Below are 18,737 nucleotides of genomic sequence, written 5' to 3'. Positions count from 1 at the left end.
TCAGCCAGGAAAGTGCCTTTGCTAACAGTCACCTTTGCTTTATAGTTTCAGTTTCCTTTTCTTTCTTTTCTGGGGCCACACCCAGAGATATTCAGAGTTCACTTAGTTCTGTGCTCAGGAGTCTCTTGGGGAAGGAACCATGTTCAGAGCTTACTCTTAGCTCTGTGCTCAGGAATCTCTTGGGGGAACAATGTTCTGTTCAGGGAATGAACAGGTCAGCTGCTGCAAGGTTTAATCCTGTACAGAGATCTTTGTAATATTCTCCATAAAGCAGCTGTGGGGAGCGAGTCTTCAAGGAGAAGGACCGCCTAATGCTTGTGAATCAGGAGTAGGATAAAAAATCAGTTTGTGGGGCAGAACAGAAAGGGCAGGAAGTGTGGTATTAAAGGGTCAAACTGTGTTTTTGCTCTACTTTTTGTATACTCTGAATTAAGAAATGCCTTATCTTGGTGTATCGTTTTAGTTGTGGAAAGTTATACATGTAAGTAGGAGCATAAACAGATAACTAGGCAAAGATGAATTGGCCATAAATCATAAGTTATGGTTCAGAACAGAATAGAAGAAACCAGACCAATCTCATACCTAGGTGGGAAGGGGGATGAGGCTAACAGAAACAATGAATAAATTAAGAAATGTTGATACAGAACCCAAAACAGAATGTACTAAACCTTCAAATTTCCAGCAACTAGGGCTCCTTGCTAGTTCTTTCTATGTACCCCTCCTTCAGGGTGAATTGTGGCAAAGTAACCAATAAAAAAACTCCATTTTTTTGTCCTTTTAGTTTTTAGACCACATACATCTGCGCTTAGGTCTTACTCCTGACTCTGCCCTCAGGAATCATTCCTGGCAGGGCTCAGACACCCTACGCGGTGCTGGGAATCAAACCTGTGTCATTGTACTTTTTATCCAGTCTAGCAATATTTTCCTTTATTTTTATTTTGTTTTTTTTTTTGGGGGGGTGGCAACACCTAATGATGCTCAGGGGTTACTCCTGGTTCTGCACTCAGAATCACTCCTGGTGGTACTCAGGGGACCATATGGGATGCTGGGGATGAAACCCTGGCTGGCTGTGAGCAAGACAAGTGCCTTACCTGCTATACTATTGCTCTTGTCTTCCTTTCTTGTTAAAAAATATTTTAATTGTACCTTTATTTTTATTTTGTGGGGTAAGTTACACTTGACAGTGTTTAAGGGCTTTTCCTGGTTCTGTGCTCAGAAGTGAAGACTGGAAGTGTTTGGGGGACCATAAGTGATGTCAGGAATCAAACCAGGATCAGCTGCATATCAGGCAAGTACTTTAACACCTATACTACTCTCTCTGATCCAGCTCTCACAGTTACTTTTGTTTGTTTGTTTGTTTTGATATGGGGTTTTGAATCACACCTAGTATTGCTCAGGACTTACAGGAGGTTCTGTGCTCAGGGATCATTGTTGGCAGTGTTCAGGTGACCATATGGGGTGCTGGTGATTGAATTTGGGATCAGCCTCATGTGAGGCAAATATCCCACCTGCTGTACTATCTATCTCTCCAGTCTTCTGCTGTTCTTCTGACCGATTCTTCATCCCTCCTTGTTTTCTCTGTTACTTTTCACTTTGTCCAAGTTTTCTTGTTTTATCTGGCTCAACTTCTTCTAAATGTTACTAGCATATAATCTCCTTTCAACTTTTCAGACTTGGAAGATTCTTGTCTACTCTCAGAGCTGCAGCCACTGTTGCCCCTTCCTGATGCATGATGGTGTTTGAGGGCACTATAGAGCCCTCCAGAGGGAAGAGTAGGGACTAGTGCTGGCTAACTGTCCATCTATCATGATCATCCTGTTGAACACCATAGTCCAAACGAAAAGATGAGCTGAGTAGATGGGGCATGAAGGCTGTTCTGGAACTGACCTGTGTAACTCTGAGATGGTTTCCCACCTGCTTTTCCTCTGTTACTTTAGAATCTGCAGTAAGATTAACATCTAGAACCTGGCCAGCAGTCATACTGTCATTCTGTCCTGCTGCTTCAGGCACTAACGGACTCATTATGTTAATATATTCAATAACATTAACCTTCGATATGTTTATTGAATATTCAGTATGTTAATAATAGAAGTCAACATGTTTCTCTCATAAATATATTCAATAAAGACAAAGCCCTTATGAACACATGAACAAAGACCATGGCTTTGTTAGAAGATTGCCTCCTCAACAGACTTTTTTTTTCTTTTTTGGGTCACACCTGGCGATGCTCAGGGGTTACTCCTGGCTCATGCACTCAGGAATTACTCCTGGCAGTGCTTAGGGGACCATATGGGATGCTGGGAATCGAACTTAGGTCGGCCGCATGGAAGGCAAATGCCCTAATTTCTGTGCTATTGCTCCAGCCTCTCACCAGACTTTTGACCAACAACATAATCAGATTCCCAGCTCAGAGTACAAGGGTCTCTCATGTTGGTAAAATTGCTGGTCATTGTCTTTGATTATATGGTTTCTCACAAGGCTTAGAAGATGTAATTGAGGAGTGGGAGGGAGAAGAGATTCAACTGTGAATCTGTAACTCTTGGGTTCTATGTGGAGAGAACTTATTTTTATTATATTGAAAAGCATAACATAAGCCTTAAACAGATTCAATGTGGCCCCTATAAGGATATGCTTTGACATTTTTCAAAGAAATAGATCAAACACTCCTGAAATTCCCCATGAATAGCTAAAGCAATCCTTTGGAAAAAGAAGATGGGATGCATCACCTTCCCGAACTTTAAAGTGTACTACAAAGTGGTAGTAATTAAAAAGCATAACATAGAGCCTGAGAGAAAGTACAGGACATAAAGTACTTGTCCTGCATGTGACTGCCCCCAGTTCAATCCCTGACACTGCATATGGCCCCTTGAGCAGTGCCAGAAATAAATTCTGAGCATAGAGTTAGGAGTAGTTTCTAAGCACAACCAGGTGTGGTTCTTATTGATCCCCTCCATCACATAGAGCCAGGGTGATAGTTCAAAGGGCTGGAATACATCTTTGCCTGTGGGAGCATCAATTTGATTTCTAGCACTGCATGTGTCCCAAGCTTCTCTGAAGCAAACCCAGAGCAACCTCAGAGCTAGGAACAGACAAAGAAAACGAAAACGATAAAAAAAAATGCCCATCTTAACAATTCGCAATTGTTCATGACAATATTGTTTATTTTATTTCTTTTAGTTTAGCCCGGCAAGCTACCGAGAGTATTCAATATGCCAGACACAGTAACAACAAAGTCTCCAATGGAGATGTTACTGGGCCCGCTCGAGCAAATCGACGATCAACGGGAGGGCCTTTACCTTTTAGTTTTGCTTCTTGAGTTGAGCATTTCACACCCAGAACTGCTCAAGGTTTACTCATGGCTCTGCACTCAGGAATTACTCCTGATGGTGCTCAGGGAACTGTGTGGGATACTGGGGATTGAACCTGGGTCAGCTATGTACAAGGCAAACAGCCTACCTGCTGGACTATCTCTCCAGCTTCTGTGCATGACAATATTGTTAATTAAATGCTTTTTGTTGTGTAGCAAATCTTGAAATTTTTCCATATTGATAAACTTCCCTTTCTTTCCCATCCTCTCTCTTTTTTTTTTGATTCTTTTTGTTTTTTTTTGATCACACCAGCTGTGCTCAGGGACCACTCCTGGAAGTTCTTAGGGAATAATATGTGGTGCTGGGGATTGAATCCAGGTCAAATGCATGCAGCCTTACCCATTTTATCCAGGTACATAACTTCTGTTCCCTGCTTTTTTAAAAAAAAAATTTTATTAGTGAAACACCATGAGGTACAGTTGTAGACTTACAAATTTTTGTGGGTTTCAGTTATGCAATGATCGAGTACCCATCCCTTCATCAGTGCCCATTCTCCACCACCAATGATCCCAGTATCTTTCCTATCCCCCCATGCCCCCCATCCCACCCCGCCTCTGTGGCAGGATTTTTTTTAAGTAGATCAGATTTTATTTGGAGGTTTTGAAGAGGAGGAGGGAGAGAAAGTGGTAGAGAGTAGAGAATAGTGCGCCCAAGAGAGATCAGGTTTTTCCAAGAGCAGCGAGAACCCCTACACACATTCCAGCATTTGCTATGAAGGCACACATCTCAAGAGGGGAGAAGCCGGCAACACATGTGTTCAGGCACCATATGTGCCTGGCCACGTGGACACAAGCAGCACACGGTCTCAGGCAGCATATGTGCCCCTTCTGTCCCTTTTCATGATATTGGTTTACTCTAATTTTCAGATGTTCAATTTCATAAACATCTCTCCTAGACACCCGCTGGTAAATGCCAGGATTGCTGTCAGAGTCTTAGGGTTTGTTTCATTTTGATGTGTGGTTGTTTCTTAAATAAGTAAAATCACAGGGCATCTGTATTTCTCCTCCTGAATCTTCTCATGGTCATCCATGCTGAGACAAATGGTGAGATTCCATCCCCTTTTTATATTTGCGTGTGTGTCCATTTCAGTGTGTCCACTCCACAGACCACACTGAAGAAGATGATCTTATTCAATCATCCATCAGGTGCTCAGGATGTTTATTATTCTGTAAATAGAGCTGCAGTGAACGTAGGAGTGCATTTATCTTTAAAAATTAGCTTTTAAATACTTTAAATTAATACCTAGAGTGGGATTGCTAGAAATAATGGTAGACCTTTAAAAAAATAATGGTGTTATAAATTTTTCTCCTCTTCCCTTCTCTATGGTGGGTGGTGGTCTGGGGTCTCAAGCTTTGGCTCGGTGCTTACACCCTTGATTGTGTGAGTGAATGAGTGTTTATTATGTACCTCAGTTTCTTTCTTTCTTTTCCTTTTCTTTTTTTTTTTGCTTTTTGGGTCACACCCAGTGATACTCGGGTTACTCCTGGCTCTGCACTCAGGAATTACTCCTGGTAGTGCTTGGGGGACCATATGCAATGCCAGGGATCAAAATGGGTTGGCTGCGTGAAAGGTAAAAGCCCTACCAGCTGTACTCTGGCCCTTGTACCTCAGTCTTAAAGAATTGCTTGATGCTTTGTGTGCTTTATGCTGAGCCAGATCCAATTATGGATTAAAGGTAGACATAGAAAATTACAGGCCCTTTGAAAACACTGCGGCTTATCATGTTCTTCCTAGAACATGATAACTCTCTTTTCCCTTGAAGCATAACAACAAACCCTCTGGAAGGATTCTTCAAGTCAATTGTGCAGATCTTGGAAAAGACCCTGACATGTCATTAGGAGTAGCTTGGTCTGCTCCCACCCTGCCCAAATGGCCTTGAGATAGAACTCCCTCCTGCCTTGACAGAACTCCTTCCCGCTTTGACATTTCTTTTAACCTATCTTCCCAGTCAACCCTATTAACCCTCTTCCTCAGCCTGAGAGAAGGTTGGATTTGGGGGGATGTAAGTTCACCATCTTCTCAGGTTGCTAGCTCCCCAAAACTCATATATATATATATATTTTTTCCTCAGATAAACTCTTGTCTCCCCAAAAGTAAGCCTCTGAGTAACAAGCCCTGGAACTAGGCTTTGGGAGTTACAAAAGTGACACTCTCCCCTTTGTAGAGGAACTGGAGACGGCAAAAGGCAGTGCCTGGCTGCCAGAATCACATTAAAATGTGGAGCTATGCCCATGGGTTCAGGTAGAAGTCAGTGACCTAAGGTTCCACCCACAGGCCCCCACCCATGTATCCCTACCTCACAGATTTTTTGTGGGGAGGTCTGCAGTGCTGCTGGGGCTTACTCCCTGTGATACTCAAACTGGCAGTGATGGTGGAGGGGGACAGGAGGTACGGGGCCAGGATTGCAGTCAAGGTTTTGTCCGTGCAAGGCATGTGTGGTCACCCCTTGAAGATCTCTCCCTGGCCTCCTGCTTCCTAGTCCCCTGGTCCCAGAGAAATTTTATCCCACTCATTGAAAAAAATTATTTGGTTTGGGTAACTGTATCTGACAGAGCTCAGGGCCCTTGCTCTGAGTTCAGGGATCACTCTTATTGGTGCTTAGGGGACATGTGATATGGCAATAATTAGACCCAATGTACAAGGCAAGTGCTCTACCTACTGTACTGTTTCTCCAGGCCCCTAAGGAGACTTTTTTCTCTTCCCAGCACAGCACCAGCTTTGGGAGGTCAGTGGCCAGGCTCAAATATACTGTTTCATACTTTTTGTCCTGGAGAGAAGAACAACAGCTGAGTGCCATGAGCAGTTGCATCCTCAGCCCAATTCAGATCACTGAATTGATGAGGTCCCAGGAGATTCTCAGCTTTCCTCTATCCTATCTCTACCTGTCACTGAAAGTTGCTCCTTTTGAGCATCCTTTAATGACAGGGGAAATGATTCCTTTCTTAGTTCCATCTTGGGATATAAAAACCAGAAAGAATTAAGGAATGGAGAGAGGTGAAGGTCATTGGTCTCTGTAGCCACAGCATCATTAAGAGAATGGCTCCTAGGTCACTGTGGGTACAGTGTGCAGAGAATATCTGTTTGTCTGCCTGCTCTTTGACTTCCACACAACCTGCCATCCTGCCTGTGCTGGATGTGGGAGCTTTCTCATTCTCAGTGGGAGTCTTGCAGGTGGCACCTGCTGGGAGGGACTGTTGAATGAGAAGAGCAAGTACACATTGGTACTTTGACCCTTATGATTGCCTAGGGTATGCCTGTGAAATAAACTACCTGGAAGCATTTTTCCATTGTAGTATTATTCTCTCCCCTTTATTTTTTTTATATCTAGAAACACTTTAGCAAAAAACAGTCAATAATTTTGGACTGGGGAGAGGGCTCAAAGAACTGGAGAGCATGTTTTGAAACCAGGAGCCCCAGAGTTGACCCTGAGAATTGCTGGGAGTATCCCTAAGCAAACTTTGGTGTGACTACAAAACAAATTGTCAGTATTTCCTATCATGAACTTGATGGTCCTCATGACCTAAGTCCACTCTCACCAGCCCCCATCTCACTCAGTCGCTCCTCAGGTTACTGGCTTTAATACACTCAGTACATTGCTGACATTTGAAGCGGATATTTTATTTTATTTATTTATTTATTTAATTTTTACTAGTGAAACACTATGAGGTAGAGTTGTAGACTTACAAATTTTTGTGCTTGGGTTTCAATTATACACTGATCGAGTACCCATCCCTCCACCAGTGCCCATTTTCCACCACCACTGATCCCAGTATCCCTCCCACCCCCATCTCCCCCATTCCACCCTGCCTCTGTGGCAGGACATTCCCTTTTGTTCTCTTTCTCCTTTTTGGTGAAGCAGATATTTTAAAATAAAAGCAGAGAGCAGTTGGTATTCCCTCAGGGGGCTGGAAGAAGCAGCCTGGATATACGTCTAGGAGGAACACATCTAAGCTTGAAATATGAGGGCACTTGACCAAGGCACCAGCATGGCTGAGGAACAATTCAGTGGTTTCAGGACACATTCTCAGGACATGGGCTTATCAAGCAGGCCAGAGTTTGGCTGCCACATCCTCAATCCTTGGCAACTCTACCAGGCCAGCAAAAACAATGTTCAGGTATTAATAACAATAGACAGAACTCATTCACCTATACGTGGCAGCAAGTGGGTGGAAGGAGCTGAAGGTATGGAGAGACAAGGTGTGCCTGAGACCCACAGAGTGTTATGCTCACAGCAGGACCCAGAGGGCAGCCACCACAGCAGTCAGCACTGTGCTGGGAGAGCGAATTGCACCTCTGAGAAGGGCTCTGCATTGCTTTCAGAAGGGAGGTGGTAGGAAATATGGACTCAGATATATGTCACTAATATCCATGGGGAAATTTTTCCCTAAGGGCAGAGATCAAATGGTGGTGGGCAAGAGTGCAAAGTCAGAAGCACACGCTGAGCACATCCCAAAGGAGCATCCGAGAAAGGGAGTGTGCAAATGAACAGTGCGGTTCCCCTTTGTCATGCAGGGTTCTTAACATCTATACTAAACAATCAAGAATCAGCAAGAGGCTAAGAGTTTGTGAATTAATAAAGTCAGAAGTCCATTTTCATCCTCTATCTGAGCCAGATTCAGATCTCTGAAGAGGTTTCCCTCCTCGGGAGGAAGGACCTGGTTCCCCATGGCACACGTGTACTTGGGATAGTCTTTCCACCTTTCTGTGAGGAATCCCACAGTCACTGTCCCCTCAGCAACAGTGCAGGGAGAGGGAAAGAGGCAGCACTGGAATAGTACTGCATGTGGGGTTTGAGTTGATTTCAATACCTGTACACTCACAGTAACAAATTTCAAATAAGAGATACTCATAATGGGATCCCGGTTCCATAGATCTATCCCAATCCCCCACTCTCTGCTGTGTAATTGTCGTTGCTAATCCTGACAGCAAATCACCCCATATTGGTTCTCTGTCTTTGGAGGAAGGGTCTCACTGTGCTCAAGGTGAAAGGAAAACATGTGAAATTTTCACATCCTGCCAGAGCAGAAGTACCATGATCCAGGGGCATGTGTTGTGGAGGTTTTTGCAGATACTGTAGTGTTGGAATCATCATTAGGGACCTGAAGGCTTCCGTGTTATTCAGGAGGCTGATCCCAGAGATGTACTAGCGCCTGGGAATTCTGGAGAAAAGTTTGTGATTTGTTGTTTCATTTTGGGCCACACCCAGTGATGCTCAGGGATAACCCTTGCTCTGAGTTCAGTAAATACTCAGTAGACCATGTTGGATGCTGGGGATTGAGCCCAGGTTGACTGTGTGCAAGGCATATACCCTACCTGCTCTTCTGTCACTGTTCCAGAATTTTTCTTTTGTATGTTTTTGGGGCACTCTGGGTTGTAATCAGGAGCTATTCCAGACTCTGTACTTGAGAGTAACTCCTGGCAGTGGTAGGGGACTGTGCAGTGCCAGGGACTGCACATGCAAAGAATCCACACATTTTTAGCTTTATCTCTCTAGTTCTGGGGAAGCCAAGCCTGGTGATTCTCAGAGATTACTCCCAGCTCTGTTACTCTAAGCTCTATGGGTCGTCCTGAAGGTGCTGGCGAATCTTGCAATGCCAGGGCTTGAACCTGGACCTTCCACATGTAAGACATGCACCCTTTCACCTATCTCTCTTCCCAAGATTATTTCAGATTTTCCCAAGTTTAGTCCTGCTTGCAGTTGCAAAGAAGACGTCCTGCCTGCTTTGACCCTCAGACAGTATAATTATTGAAAATTTGCCATAGTCTCAGCAGGAAGAGAACTTTGGTCTCAGAACACCCAGTGAAAGAGTGCACTTCAATACAAATTATTTATTTTTTTTATCTTAATCACTTAATCACTTCCCGTTAGTCTTCGATTTGCTTGAGCGGGCGCCAGTAACGTCTCCATTTGTCCCTGTGGCGTGCTAGTGTAGCCCAATGGCATCTCTTCGCTCCGGGAACATGAAGGGCCTCAAACCAATCGTTCATGATCTTGATGAAGAAGTCTGACCATCTGGTAGGTGGGCGGCCACGCGGTCTTTTGACATCCCGTGGAATCCAGTCATTTATAGTCATTGTGAAATTTATAGTCATTGTGAAATTACAAAGTTATTCATGTGAAGTTTCAGGCATACAATTTTACAGCACTGATCCTTCAACACAGTTACAACACCAGTGTCCACTTCTTGTCACTAATAGCCCTCCCCCTTCCCCCGTTTTTGCCTCCCTCCCACCAGTCTGCTTCAAGGAAAGGCTCTTTTCCCACCTTCATACTGAGGTTTACACCACTGTTACAGATAGGGTTTCATACATAACACTTTACACCTTTCAGCACCACCTCCTGTCTCAGTTTAATGCTTCCCCCCACCCTGAATGTTGTTTCCTTCCTGTATTATCGCCAGTCCCCTCAAGTGGTTTCAGTTTCTATTCTCAGTACGTACTGGCTTCTGGAGAAGCCAATCAATTTGAAGTTACGCTAGGTCAGAGCTCAGACTATGATCTGTCCCAGCCTAGCACTGCAGCCCCACGCCGCGTCCTTTCTCTTCCAGCCCCAGTCCTGTGTTTCCCTTCTGCAGGTCTGTCTTTTCCCTTCCCGGCTCTGTCTTTTCCCTTTCCCACCCCTGTCTTTTCCCTTCCCGGCTCTGTCTTTTCCCTTCTCCAGCCGTCTTTTTCCTTCGCAGCCCTTTCTTTTCCCTTTCCGTCTATCTTTTCCCCACTGATCCTGTCTCTTTTAGCCCCAGCCCTGTCTCTAACCGCACCAGGTCCAGCCGGGTCTCTTCCCGCCCTAGCCCGGGCTCCTCCGACCCCAGACCACAGCTCCAGCAGTACCTCTTCTCGCCCCGCCACTAGGATGTGGGTCCCGGAACCCCGAGGAGTGTCGAGGATCTTCCTCCTTCTTCTCTCAAGAGCCCTGACCGAATCCTGGGCGAGTGAGTGTAAAGCAAGGGGTGTGTGTGAGTGTGTGTGTGCGTGTGCAAGATGTGCATGTGCAAGGTGTGTGTGTGTGTGTGTGTGTGTGTGTGTGTGTGTGTGTCCCTCAACCCCTGGACGCCGGGTCTCATCCCCCCCCTCCCCCAGACCTCCACTCCCTGCGGTACGTCTACACCGCCGTGTCCCGGCCCGGCAGCGAGGAGCCCCGCTTCGTCGTCCTCGGCTACGTGGACGACACCGAGATCATGCGCTTCGACAGCGACTCGGCGAGTCAGAGGGCCGAACCGCGGGCGCCGTGGATGAAGCAGGAGGGATCCGACTACTGGGAGCGGAGCACGCGGATCTTCAAGGACACCGCCCAAAATTTCCATGTCAGCCTCAACACCCTGCGCGGCTACTACAACCAGAGCGAGGCAGGTGAGCGCGCGGGTTCGGCCTGGGAACGACCCCCAGCTCCTGGACGGACCGGGTTCCCTGCGGTCTCTGTGTCCGAGCAGTTAAGATTCGGGATTTGCATCCTCACCAGAGAAACTTCCTTAGAGCATCCGGTTTCTGTTCCTTTAATGTAATCGGCTCATTCTAACCCATCACAACCCGGACTCCCTCACGGGGCGGGCATAGGTGGGCGGGGCTGATTCCGGGCCTTGCTCCAGGCTCTCACACTTACCAGTGGTTGTGCGGCTGCGACGTGGGGTCCGACGGGCGCCTCCTGCGCGGCTACAGTCAGTTCGCCTATGACGGCGCCGACTACATCTCCTTGAACGAGGACCTGCGCTCCTGGACCGCGGCGGGCATGCCGGCTCAGATCACCCAGAGCAAGTGGGAGAGGGGCTCGGTGGCAGAAGAAAACAGGTTCTACCTGGATGGGGAGTGCGTTGAAGGGCTCGGGCGCTACCTAGAGGAAGGAAAGAAGACGCTGCTGAGGACAGGTACCACTACTATGTGCAGGTACCACTGCTGCGGGCTGGTACCGGGCGCCCCGGGGAGCCTCCCGGATTACCCTCTCTGGAGTGATTCTCCCTCTGTTAAGAGAGGAGAATGGGATGCACATCAGAATAATTCCTCTCCTTTGGAGAGCCAGGAATTGCCCTCGTGTTCAGATTGGGGACCAGAGAGTGACCCGCTCAGAATGCCACCCTTCTCTCTGGACAGTTAAGGGATCTGGTCTCTGAGAATGGAAGGTGAAGCACTCCCGGGAGTGACTGATGAGCGCTTCTCTAACTCTGGAGCCTTTAAGCAAAGGGACTTTCTCAGACTTCTCTGCCCCACACCCAATGTGTTTGAGGTCTTGACTTCAGCTTTTATATTCCATTTATCACCCCCAAACCAGGACCAGAACTCCCTTCCTCTCGCCTCTTTTCCTGGGCCATCTCAACCTGATTTCAAAACTTTCCAAAGAATGAGCTTTTCCTGGAAGTCTCTGTCCAGGCTGTTCTAAGAGATTTTCATAACTCCCCACCTCGTGTTTTTCATTCTCAGGGTAGTTACATGCGTGATTTTAGTGGCCCAAGAAGCAAATTACCTGAATGTTCTGACTGTTTTTCTCAGAACCCCCCAGTGGACACATAACCCACAACCCCTTCTCTGACCATGAGGTCACCATGAGGTGCTGGGCCCGGGGTTTCTACCCTGCCAAGATCACCCTGACCTGGCAGCGTGATGGGGAGGACCTCACCGAGGACACAGAGCTGGTGGAGACGAGGCCTTCAGGGGATGGAACCTTCCAGAAGTGGGCGGCTGTGGTGGTGCCTTCTGGAGAGGAGCAGAGATACACGTGTCATGTGCAGCACCAGGGACTGCCGGAGCCTGTCACCCTGAGATGGGGTAAGGAGGGATTGCGGGGCACAGAGCCTGTTCTCTGGGGAATTAGGGTTGGCCCCTCTGGGGAACTGTTGAGGGTCAGGCTGAGGTTGGAGGTCAGACCCCCTTCTTCTTTCCTTCCTTCCCAGAGCCCCCTTCTCAGTCCACCTTCCTCATTGTGGGCATCATAGTTGGCCTGGCTCTCCTCGGGACTGTGTTCACTGGAGCTGTGGTGGCAGCTGTGATCTGCAGGAGGAAGCGCTCAGGTAGGAAAGGAATTGGGGGAATGTCTAAGTTTTCTTTTCTGCTGAGGGTTTTCAAGGCCCAGAGAGAAGTCTATTCTGCTCATTAATGGGAAATACCATCCACACCCTATTTATTTGCTCATTTTTTGTTTTTATTTTTCAAAAACTTTTTCCTGTGCCAGCAAGCAAGTCCAGAGCCTCACACATGCTAAGCTCTGCTACTGAGCTCCATCTCAGGTCCTTGCTTACTTTCTCTGTATTAAAACACATAGGAAGAATGAAGATCAAATTTATCAGCAGTCACAGGGCAGAGGGTCCCTGAAGAGCACTGACCTCCGGGAGTGCTGGTCTAGGCCCACACCTGTCCTACTCTCAGGCTTCCTGATTCTGATATGGGTCTCAACCCCACTCTGGACACTTCTCTGATCCAGGATGAGGGGGTTATGCCTCCTCCCTGACTTTTCACAGGGTATTTTCTTTCCACAGATTGCAAAAAGGAACAAGACTCAGTTTGCAAGTAAGTATTGGGGAGGGGCGCAGTATCCCAAAGCCCTTTGGGAGAGTGTAGACCAGAGCCCACGGTGAGATCCCCCACCCCTGGTTTCTCCTTTATTCCCACCCCGTGGGCTCTGAATTTGTCCTGTTTTGTTTTTCCCCAGCAACAAAGACCAAGGCTCTGATGAGTCTCTCATACAGCCGAAAGGTGAGATTCTGGAGGCCTGCAGTGTGAAGGGGAAGGGAGAGTAGACAGGACCGGGTTTGGGGGTTTCTTTGAGAGGGACGTTAGAAGCATGTTCAGGATGTCATTTCCACAATGCAACTGAGTTTATCATTGTTTTCTTTCACAGTTTGAGAGAGCCATCTACATGGGGTTGAGGGTCCCAGGATTTCCTCACATCCCCAGTATGTGGTTCAATACCCACTGAATCTCTTTCTACTAAAAGATCTGACTGTGTGATTTCCTATCACATACTTTGAGGAGGTGGGAGACAAGATCAACCACTTCCACGAAGATCTGTTCTCTTTCCTGATCTACTTTGTTCTTTGGCAGTTCCCACAGAGGTAGAACTTGGCACTGTACATCCTTTTCTAACTTTCTATTTTCCATAAAAATAATCATCATCCTCATTTCTATTACCCGTTGAAATTTTTCTAAAAAGGTAAAGGTAAAGACCCTCCCGTTGATCGTCGATTTGCTCGAGCGGGCCCAGTAATGTCTCCATTGGAGACTTTGTTGTTACTGTGTCTGGCATATCGAATACTCTCGGTAGCTTGCCAGGCTCTCCGAGAGGGGAGGAGGAATCGAACTCGGGTCGGCCATGTTGGCCGCTTGTAAGGCGAACGCCCTACCCGCTGTGCTATCGCTCCAGCCCCTAAAAATTTTTCTATAGAAAAAAATTTAAAACATTATATTAAAATGAGTAGTAACAGGGCTGGAGAGTTAATATGGTAGGCAGATGCTTGCCTTGCATGCAGCCGACCTGGGTTCAATCCCCAGGACCCCACATGGCCCTCCAAGTCCATCAGGAGTGATCCTTGAGGCAGAGCCTGGAGTAACTATCCCTGAGCATCACTGGGTGTGGCCCCAATCCCCTCATCAAATAAATAAATGAAACAATGTAATAATAAACTAAATAAAATTAAAAATTAAAAGACAGTCATATTTCTTTGGGTATATTATATATTTATGTGTCTAATGCAGAGCCTCGTGTGAAATTTACTGCCTTAAACAAATTTCTTATCTGCAGGGTGGGTTGTCTGATGTGTCTCCAATTGCCTCACAGTTTGTTTGAAATCAATTTCCTCTAGAAAGGAGCTGAATTTCAGGAAGCAGCAGAGTAGGAATCAATTGGACAGGAGTACATGTTGTGTCATACCTGGTGGTGCTCATGCAAAGTAAGTGCCTTAACCCTGCACTGTCTCTCCTGCTAGTCGGAATGAATTATCAGTGGATCCAAGGCTAATGGTTGTGAGTCTTGCCCACCTCAGCGTTCTGAGGTTGATATTTGTGGGAAGAAAATCATGCTGCATTTTTGAGTGAGATCTGGGCCAGTTGGGATCACAAGAAATGAAAGAATCGGGCCTCTTATTTGTTTCTTTCATAAGTTCTTATTGCAGGGATGGAGCGATAGCACAGCAGTTAGGGCGTTTGCCTTGCACGCAGCTGACCCGGGTTCCATTCCCATAATCCCATACGGTTCCCCGAGCCCTGCCAGGAGTAATTCCTGAGTGCAGAGCCAGGAGTAACTTCTGTGCATGGCTGGTGTGATCCAAAAGGAGGGAAAAAAAAAGAATACATAAGTTCTTTCTTTTTTAGGCAGTGGCTGCAGACCTGAATGTTTTTCCTAATTCTTGGGTTGTGTAGTTAATAGGTTACTAAAGGAGAGGATCAATAGAAATTGAGAGAGAAAATAAATGGAAGCATCAAGGGCCTTCCAGAATCTGCCACTTTGCGAGCTGTGTCTGTTCTAGGTCTGAGCATGGGTGGCCCTGTGCCTACTCAGTGATCAGTGCAGTGGGGGCTTTGGATTTTTTTTGGGGGAGGACCATACCAGTCTCAGAGTTTACTTCTTAACTTAGGGGCTACTCTTGGCTCTGTGCTCAGGGAAAGTGCTGGAGGGCGGGGGAGTCACATGTGGTACCTGGGATCAAAACAGAGTCTGCACTTGCAAGGCAATTGTCCTACCTGTGCACTATCACCTCATCTTCGTATTGTGAACCTTGATGTGGTCACTCCTCTGCCGGTCACCTCTCAGTAGAAAGCTCTTGGTCCTTGATCCTTCACTAGAGCCTTGTTCCAACAAGACCTGGACCACAGAAACTCAGTCATCACCTGGACCCTGCCTGTCTCCTACATCAGGCAGTGAGGGCTTCACACGGCTAGCAGAAACTGTGTGCTTTCTGTTGTCCACAGCCCCATCGTTTGGGGTCCAACTATTTTGGGAGGCCACTTCCAGCAGTGTTGGAGAACTATGAGGCATTAGAGATCTTGGTGTCTTGACTCTTTCATGCAAAAGAATACTCACCAGCCCTTGAGCCATCAGCCAGAACAGGTATTTTTTTCTTTGTTTCTATGGGGGATCATGCTTATTTCTGTTTTTGTATATGAATCTGCATTTCATTCTCTGCATATCTGCAGTTTTTACAGCAAAGGGGGCATTTCTCTGCTTCTGCTTCTGCTGATGCTCCTTCTCTTCTGCTGCTGCTTTTGTTATTGCTGCTGCTACTTTTGTTTCTTCTACTCTTCTTTTTCTACTCTTCTTTTACTATTTTACTCTTCTCCTACTCTCCTTCTCTTCCCCCCTTCTCCTCCTGCTGCTGTTGCTGCTGCTTCTGCTTTTTCTGCTTCTGCTTCTTCTATTTCTTCTGCTTTTTTTCTGCTTCTGTTTCTATTTTTTCCTTCTTCTACTTTTCTGCTTCTTCTACTTCTGCATTTGTTTCTTCTTCTTCTTCTTCTTCTTCTTCTTCTTCTTCTTCTTCTTCTTCTTCTTCTTCTTCTTCTTCTTCTTCTTCTTCTTCTTCCTCCTCCTCCTCCTCCCCCTCTTCCTCCTCCCATCCTGCTCCTCTTCCTCCTTCCATCTCCACTTCCCACTTCCTCCTCCTTTCCCCTCCTTTTCCTCCTTCTCCTTTCCCACTTTCCTCAGTCTATAAGGCAGCAGATTCTGAATTAGGAAATTGGAGGAAAGTATAATATCTTATCTTAGATCTAAGTTCGTGTTGGAATTCTCTCCTTCCTCCCTGGACAGTGCTCCAGAGTATGGTGTCAGGAGAGGGGACACAGTAGTGCTAACTGGATCAGACGAGCTTCAGTAGGTGGGTTCCCTTTGAGGTAAGAGTTTTGGGACCTGGAACTGGCCTGTAGGATGTCTGGGCAAGATTGTCCAGACTGGGGGACTCAGTGCAGAGGTAGCAGGGCAGAAGCATGTGTCTGCAGCAGAATCAATGAGCTGGGGTTGACATAGGTAGTCCCCACAGTGACTTGTGTGAGGCAGAGAGGAGAGAGACTGTCACTTTCTTCTGATCTGCCTCTATAACCCCGAGGTTTATTGGGAAGGCTAGGACTGATAAAGTCTGCTATGAGTCTCTGTGTGGCATGGCCAGTGTCCTGCCAGCCCCACGAAGTGCCGTCAAGACATTCACTTGGTCTTCTGAGCATGGGAGTTGATCCCACCACCTGATTTCTTGGGGAGCTATGGACTCAGGTTGGAGCCAGGAATTGCTCTTTGTAGGAGAGGAAAGTCAGTCTTAGGCCTTACCCAGGGTTTATTGAGTTCTTGTCTTGCCTTGCAGAAAAGAATTTCAGGAATAGATGAGCAGTAAAGTAAAACATTTTTTTTTGTTTGGGTGCAACATATGCTCAGCCATGTGGGCACAAGCAGCACATGGGCTCAGGTTGTATATGTATATGTATATACACATGTACAGCATATACACACCCTTCCTTTGTTCAAGGTGGCTTTTATAGGGTTTCTCCAATCTGCCCCCAGGGGCTTTCTAGCTAGATAAGAGTCCACTTTTGGTGTTTCCAAAGGGGTAGAGTAAGGAGTAGTCTTCTTTGAAACTTCTTTTCTTGACCTTTGTTCCTTCTGGATCTTCTCTGAGAGGTAGGTCCAACCATCTCTGTCTGGGCTAGCAGGGTTAATCAGATTAAAGGAAGGAATTTTAGGGTTCTCCAGTAATTTCCTCCAAGCCCTTTCTGTAAGGAGGGTCTGCTGGAGAAGGTGTAATCAGGTCTTGTTTTCTGTATCCACAATGTGAGTCAGATAGGACTGGTGACTTCATTACTTCCCAGAAATTTCATTGCCATGGTGTGTGTGTGTGTGTGTGTTGGGGGGGGGAACTAAGAGGAGGGAGGAAGGCTTCCTTAACCTACCTGCCTGCCTGCATCAGAATGACTTCCCTGAAGAAACCACTGGATGCTGTGTTGAGTGGGCCAGAGGGTAAGGAAGGCAGAAGTGGAAGGAAATCAGTGTATGTTCCAGGTATGAGTGTCCTTGGCTTCTGCTGCTGGGAGTGATGGAGTGTGGAGGCAATGAGATACTTGATACTTGCATACTTGCAGGATTTCCTATGGGTTAAATCTGGGGTAAGAGATGGGAGTTCAGGAGGACCAGGCTAGTAGAAAGGTGGAGTTTTGTCTGCAGAAATTGGGGCAAGCTGGAAGAAGAACGCTTGAGGAGGAGCAGCATAGGCATCAGATGGTACTGGAACTAAGATGTCTACTAGACGTATGAGTGAAACAGTTGGTTTGGGAGTTGGATAAAAGAGTCTGGCATTCTGGAGAAAAGTGCAAACTGGAGAAATAGGTTTGGGGAATGATGGTTTATAAGTTATATTTATTTTGTGTTTGAGGAATCACTCCTGGTGGTGCTCAGGGGACCAAATGCACTTTTGGAAATCAAACCTGAGTCAACCGCCTGTAAGGTCTCTGTACTATATTTCTGGCCCAGAAGTGATATTTAGAGCCTTAAGGGAGAACGTGCTTGGCAGAGGATTGATAGGTATAAAAGAGAAAGGTCTGAACTTAGGATCTCCCAGTGCTGATTTTTTGAAGCAAAATAATTTTTATTGAAAGAAGCAGAGAGAAAGAGGGAGGAAGAGAGAGAGATAGAGAGAGAGAGAATACAGCTTCTCCCAAAGGGGAAAAAGCCCAGGCTGAGTGCTCTGATGACATCACACGTCTTGTGCAGTTTACATAGCACAGTAGGAAGACAGCATAGAGTAGGGAGTACTGATCTTTTGTGCACACAGAATCCCCACCATCTCTTTGAGACTGGGCATGTCTGGGGAGTGAGAGTCTATGTGTATGGAAGGACTCTGTTGCTATTATTGATTTTCCTGTCCCACTTTCAGCAGAATGTAGAACCACTTTCAGTAGGGTCCCTGCATAATTACACACCAGCTTTACATGTAGGACTTCTTTAAAAAGGGATTTCTCAGTCTGGTGCTACTTGGAGTGAGTGTCAGATCCCACAAACTCTGTCCTAAAAGCATTGAGCTGACTTGAGACATGGTGGCAATAATCAAGTCTTTGTGTTGCCAGAACTTCTGTTCATTGTGGCTACAGTATTGGAGTCCCCATTGAGTATGGTAATTTTTTAGAACAACTCCAATAACTCAGAACAGCGTTCTGTTTACTATTACAATGATGATGAAGGATGCAAGTGAAAAGCTTCATGAAGCTGTTCAGAGGAACATCTGCCCCCTCGGGGTTGGTGTGTGACCCCCACAGCATGGTGATATGTTCACTGTTCAGCTGCTCCCTGAATCTATTTATTTCAGTTAATTTTAGACACAAATCAATGGTTTCAAATGTAATGCTTTAATGAGAATATCTCATTTTCCAAATCTTTATTTTCTTTATCAATATATTTTATCATCACTGTCATCCTGT

General features: G+C 46.2%; 1 protein-coding gene across 3 annotated transcripts; it reads left to right on the top strand.

Moving 5' to 3' along the window:
* Positions 1 to 9,862: 9,862 nt before the first annotated feature.
* Positions 9,863 to 13,983, top strand: LOC130035461 (HLA class I histocompatibility antigen, B alpha chain-like). 3 transcript variants are annotated; one of them, XM_056127183.1, is made up of 9 exons: positions 9,863 to 9,943; positions 10,218 to 10,297; positions 10,446 to 10,715; positions 10,952 to 11,227; positions 11,847 to 12,122; positions 12,248 to 12,364; positions 12,830 to 12,860; positions 13,003 to 13,046; positions 13,192 to 13,983. In XM_056127183.1, the coding sequence occupies exons 2-9, from the start codon at positions 10,219 to 10,221 to the stop codon at positions 13,194 to 13,196; spliced, it is 1,098 nt and encodes a 365-aa protein (XP_055983158.1). In that variant the 5' UTR covers positions 9,863 to 9,943; position 10,218; the 3' UTR covers positions 13,197 to 13,983. The 3 variants fall into 3 exon arrangements, with proteins under 3 accessions (XP_055983158.1, XP_055983159.1, XP_055983160.1); XM_056127184.1 differs by having other exon boundaries at positions 9,879 to 9,943; positions 10,130 to 10,297; XM_056127185.1 differs by having other exon boundaries at positions 9,929 to 9,943; positions 10,103 to 10,297.
* The last annotated feature ends 4,754 nt before the right edge of the window (positions 13,984 to 18,737 follow it).

Source organism: Sorex fumeus, unplaced genomic scaffold (assembly GCF_029834395.1).
Source record: "Sorex fumeus unplaced genomic scaffold, SorFum_2.1 ptg000063l, whole genome shotgun sequence".
Taxonomy (NCBI): Eukaryota; Metazoa; Chordata; class Mammalia; order Eulipotyphla; family Soricidae; genus Sorex; species Sorex fumeus.
Note: the sequence above shows the minus strand (reverse complement) of the source record. Positions and strands in the feature narration are given on the sequence as shown.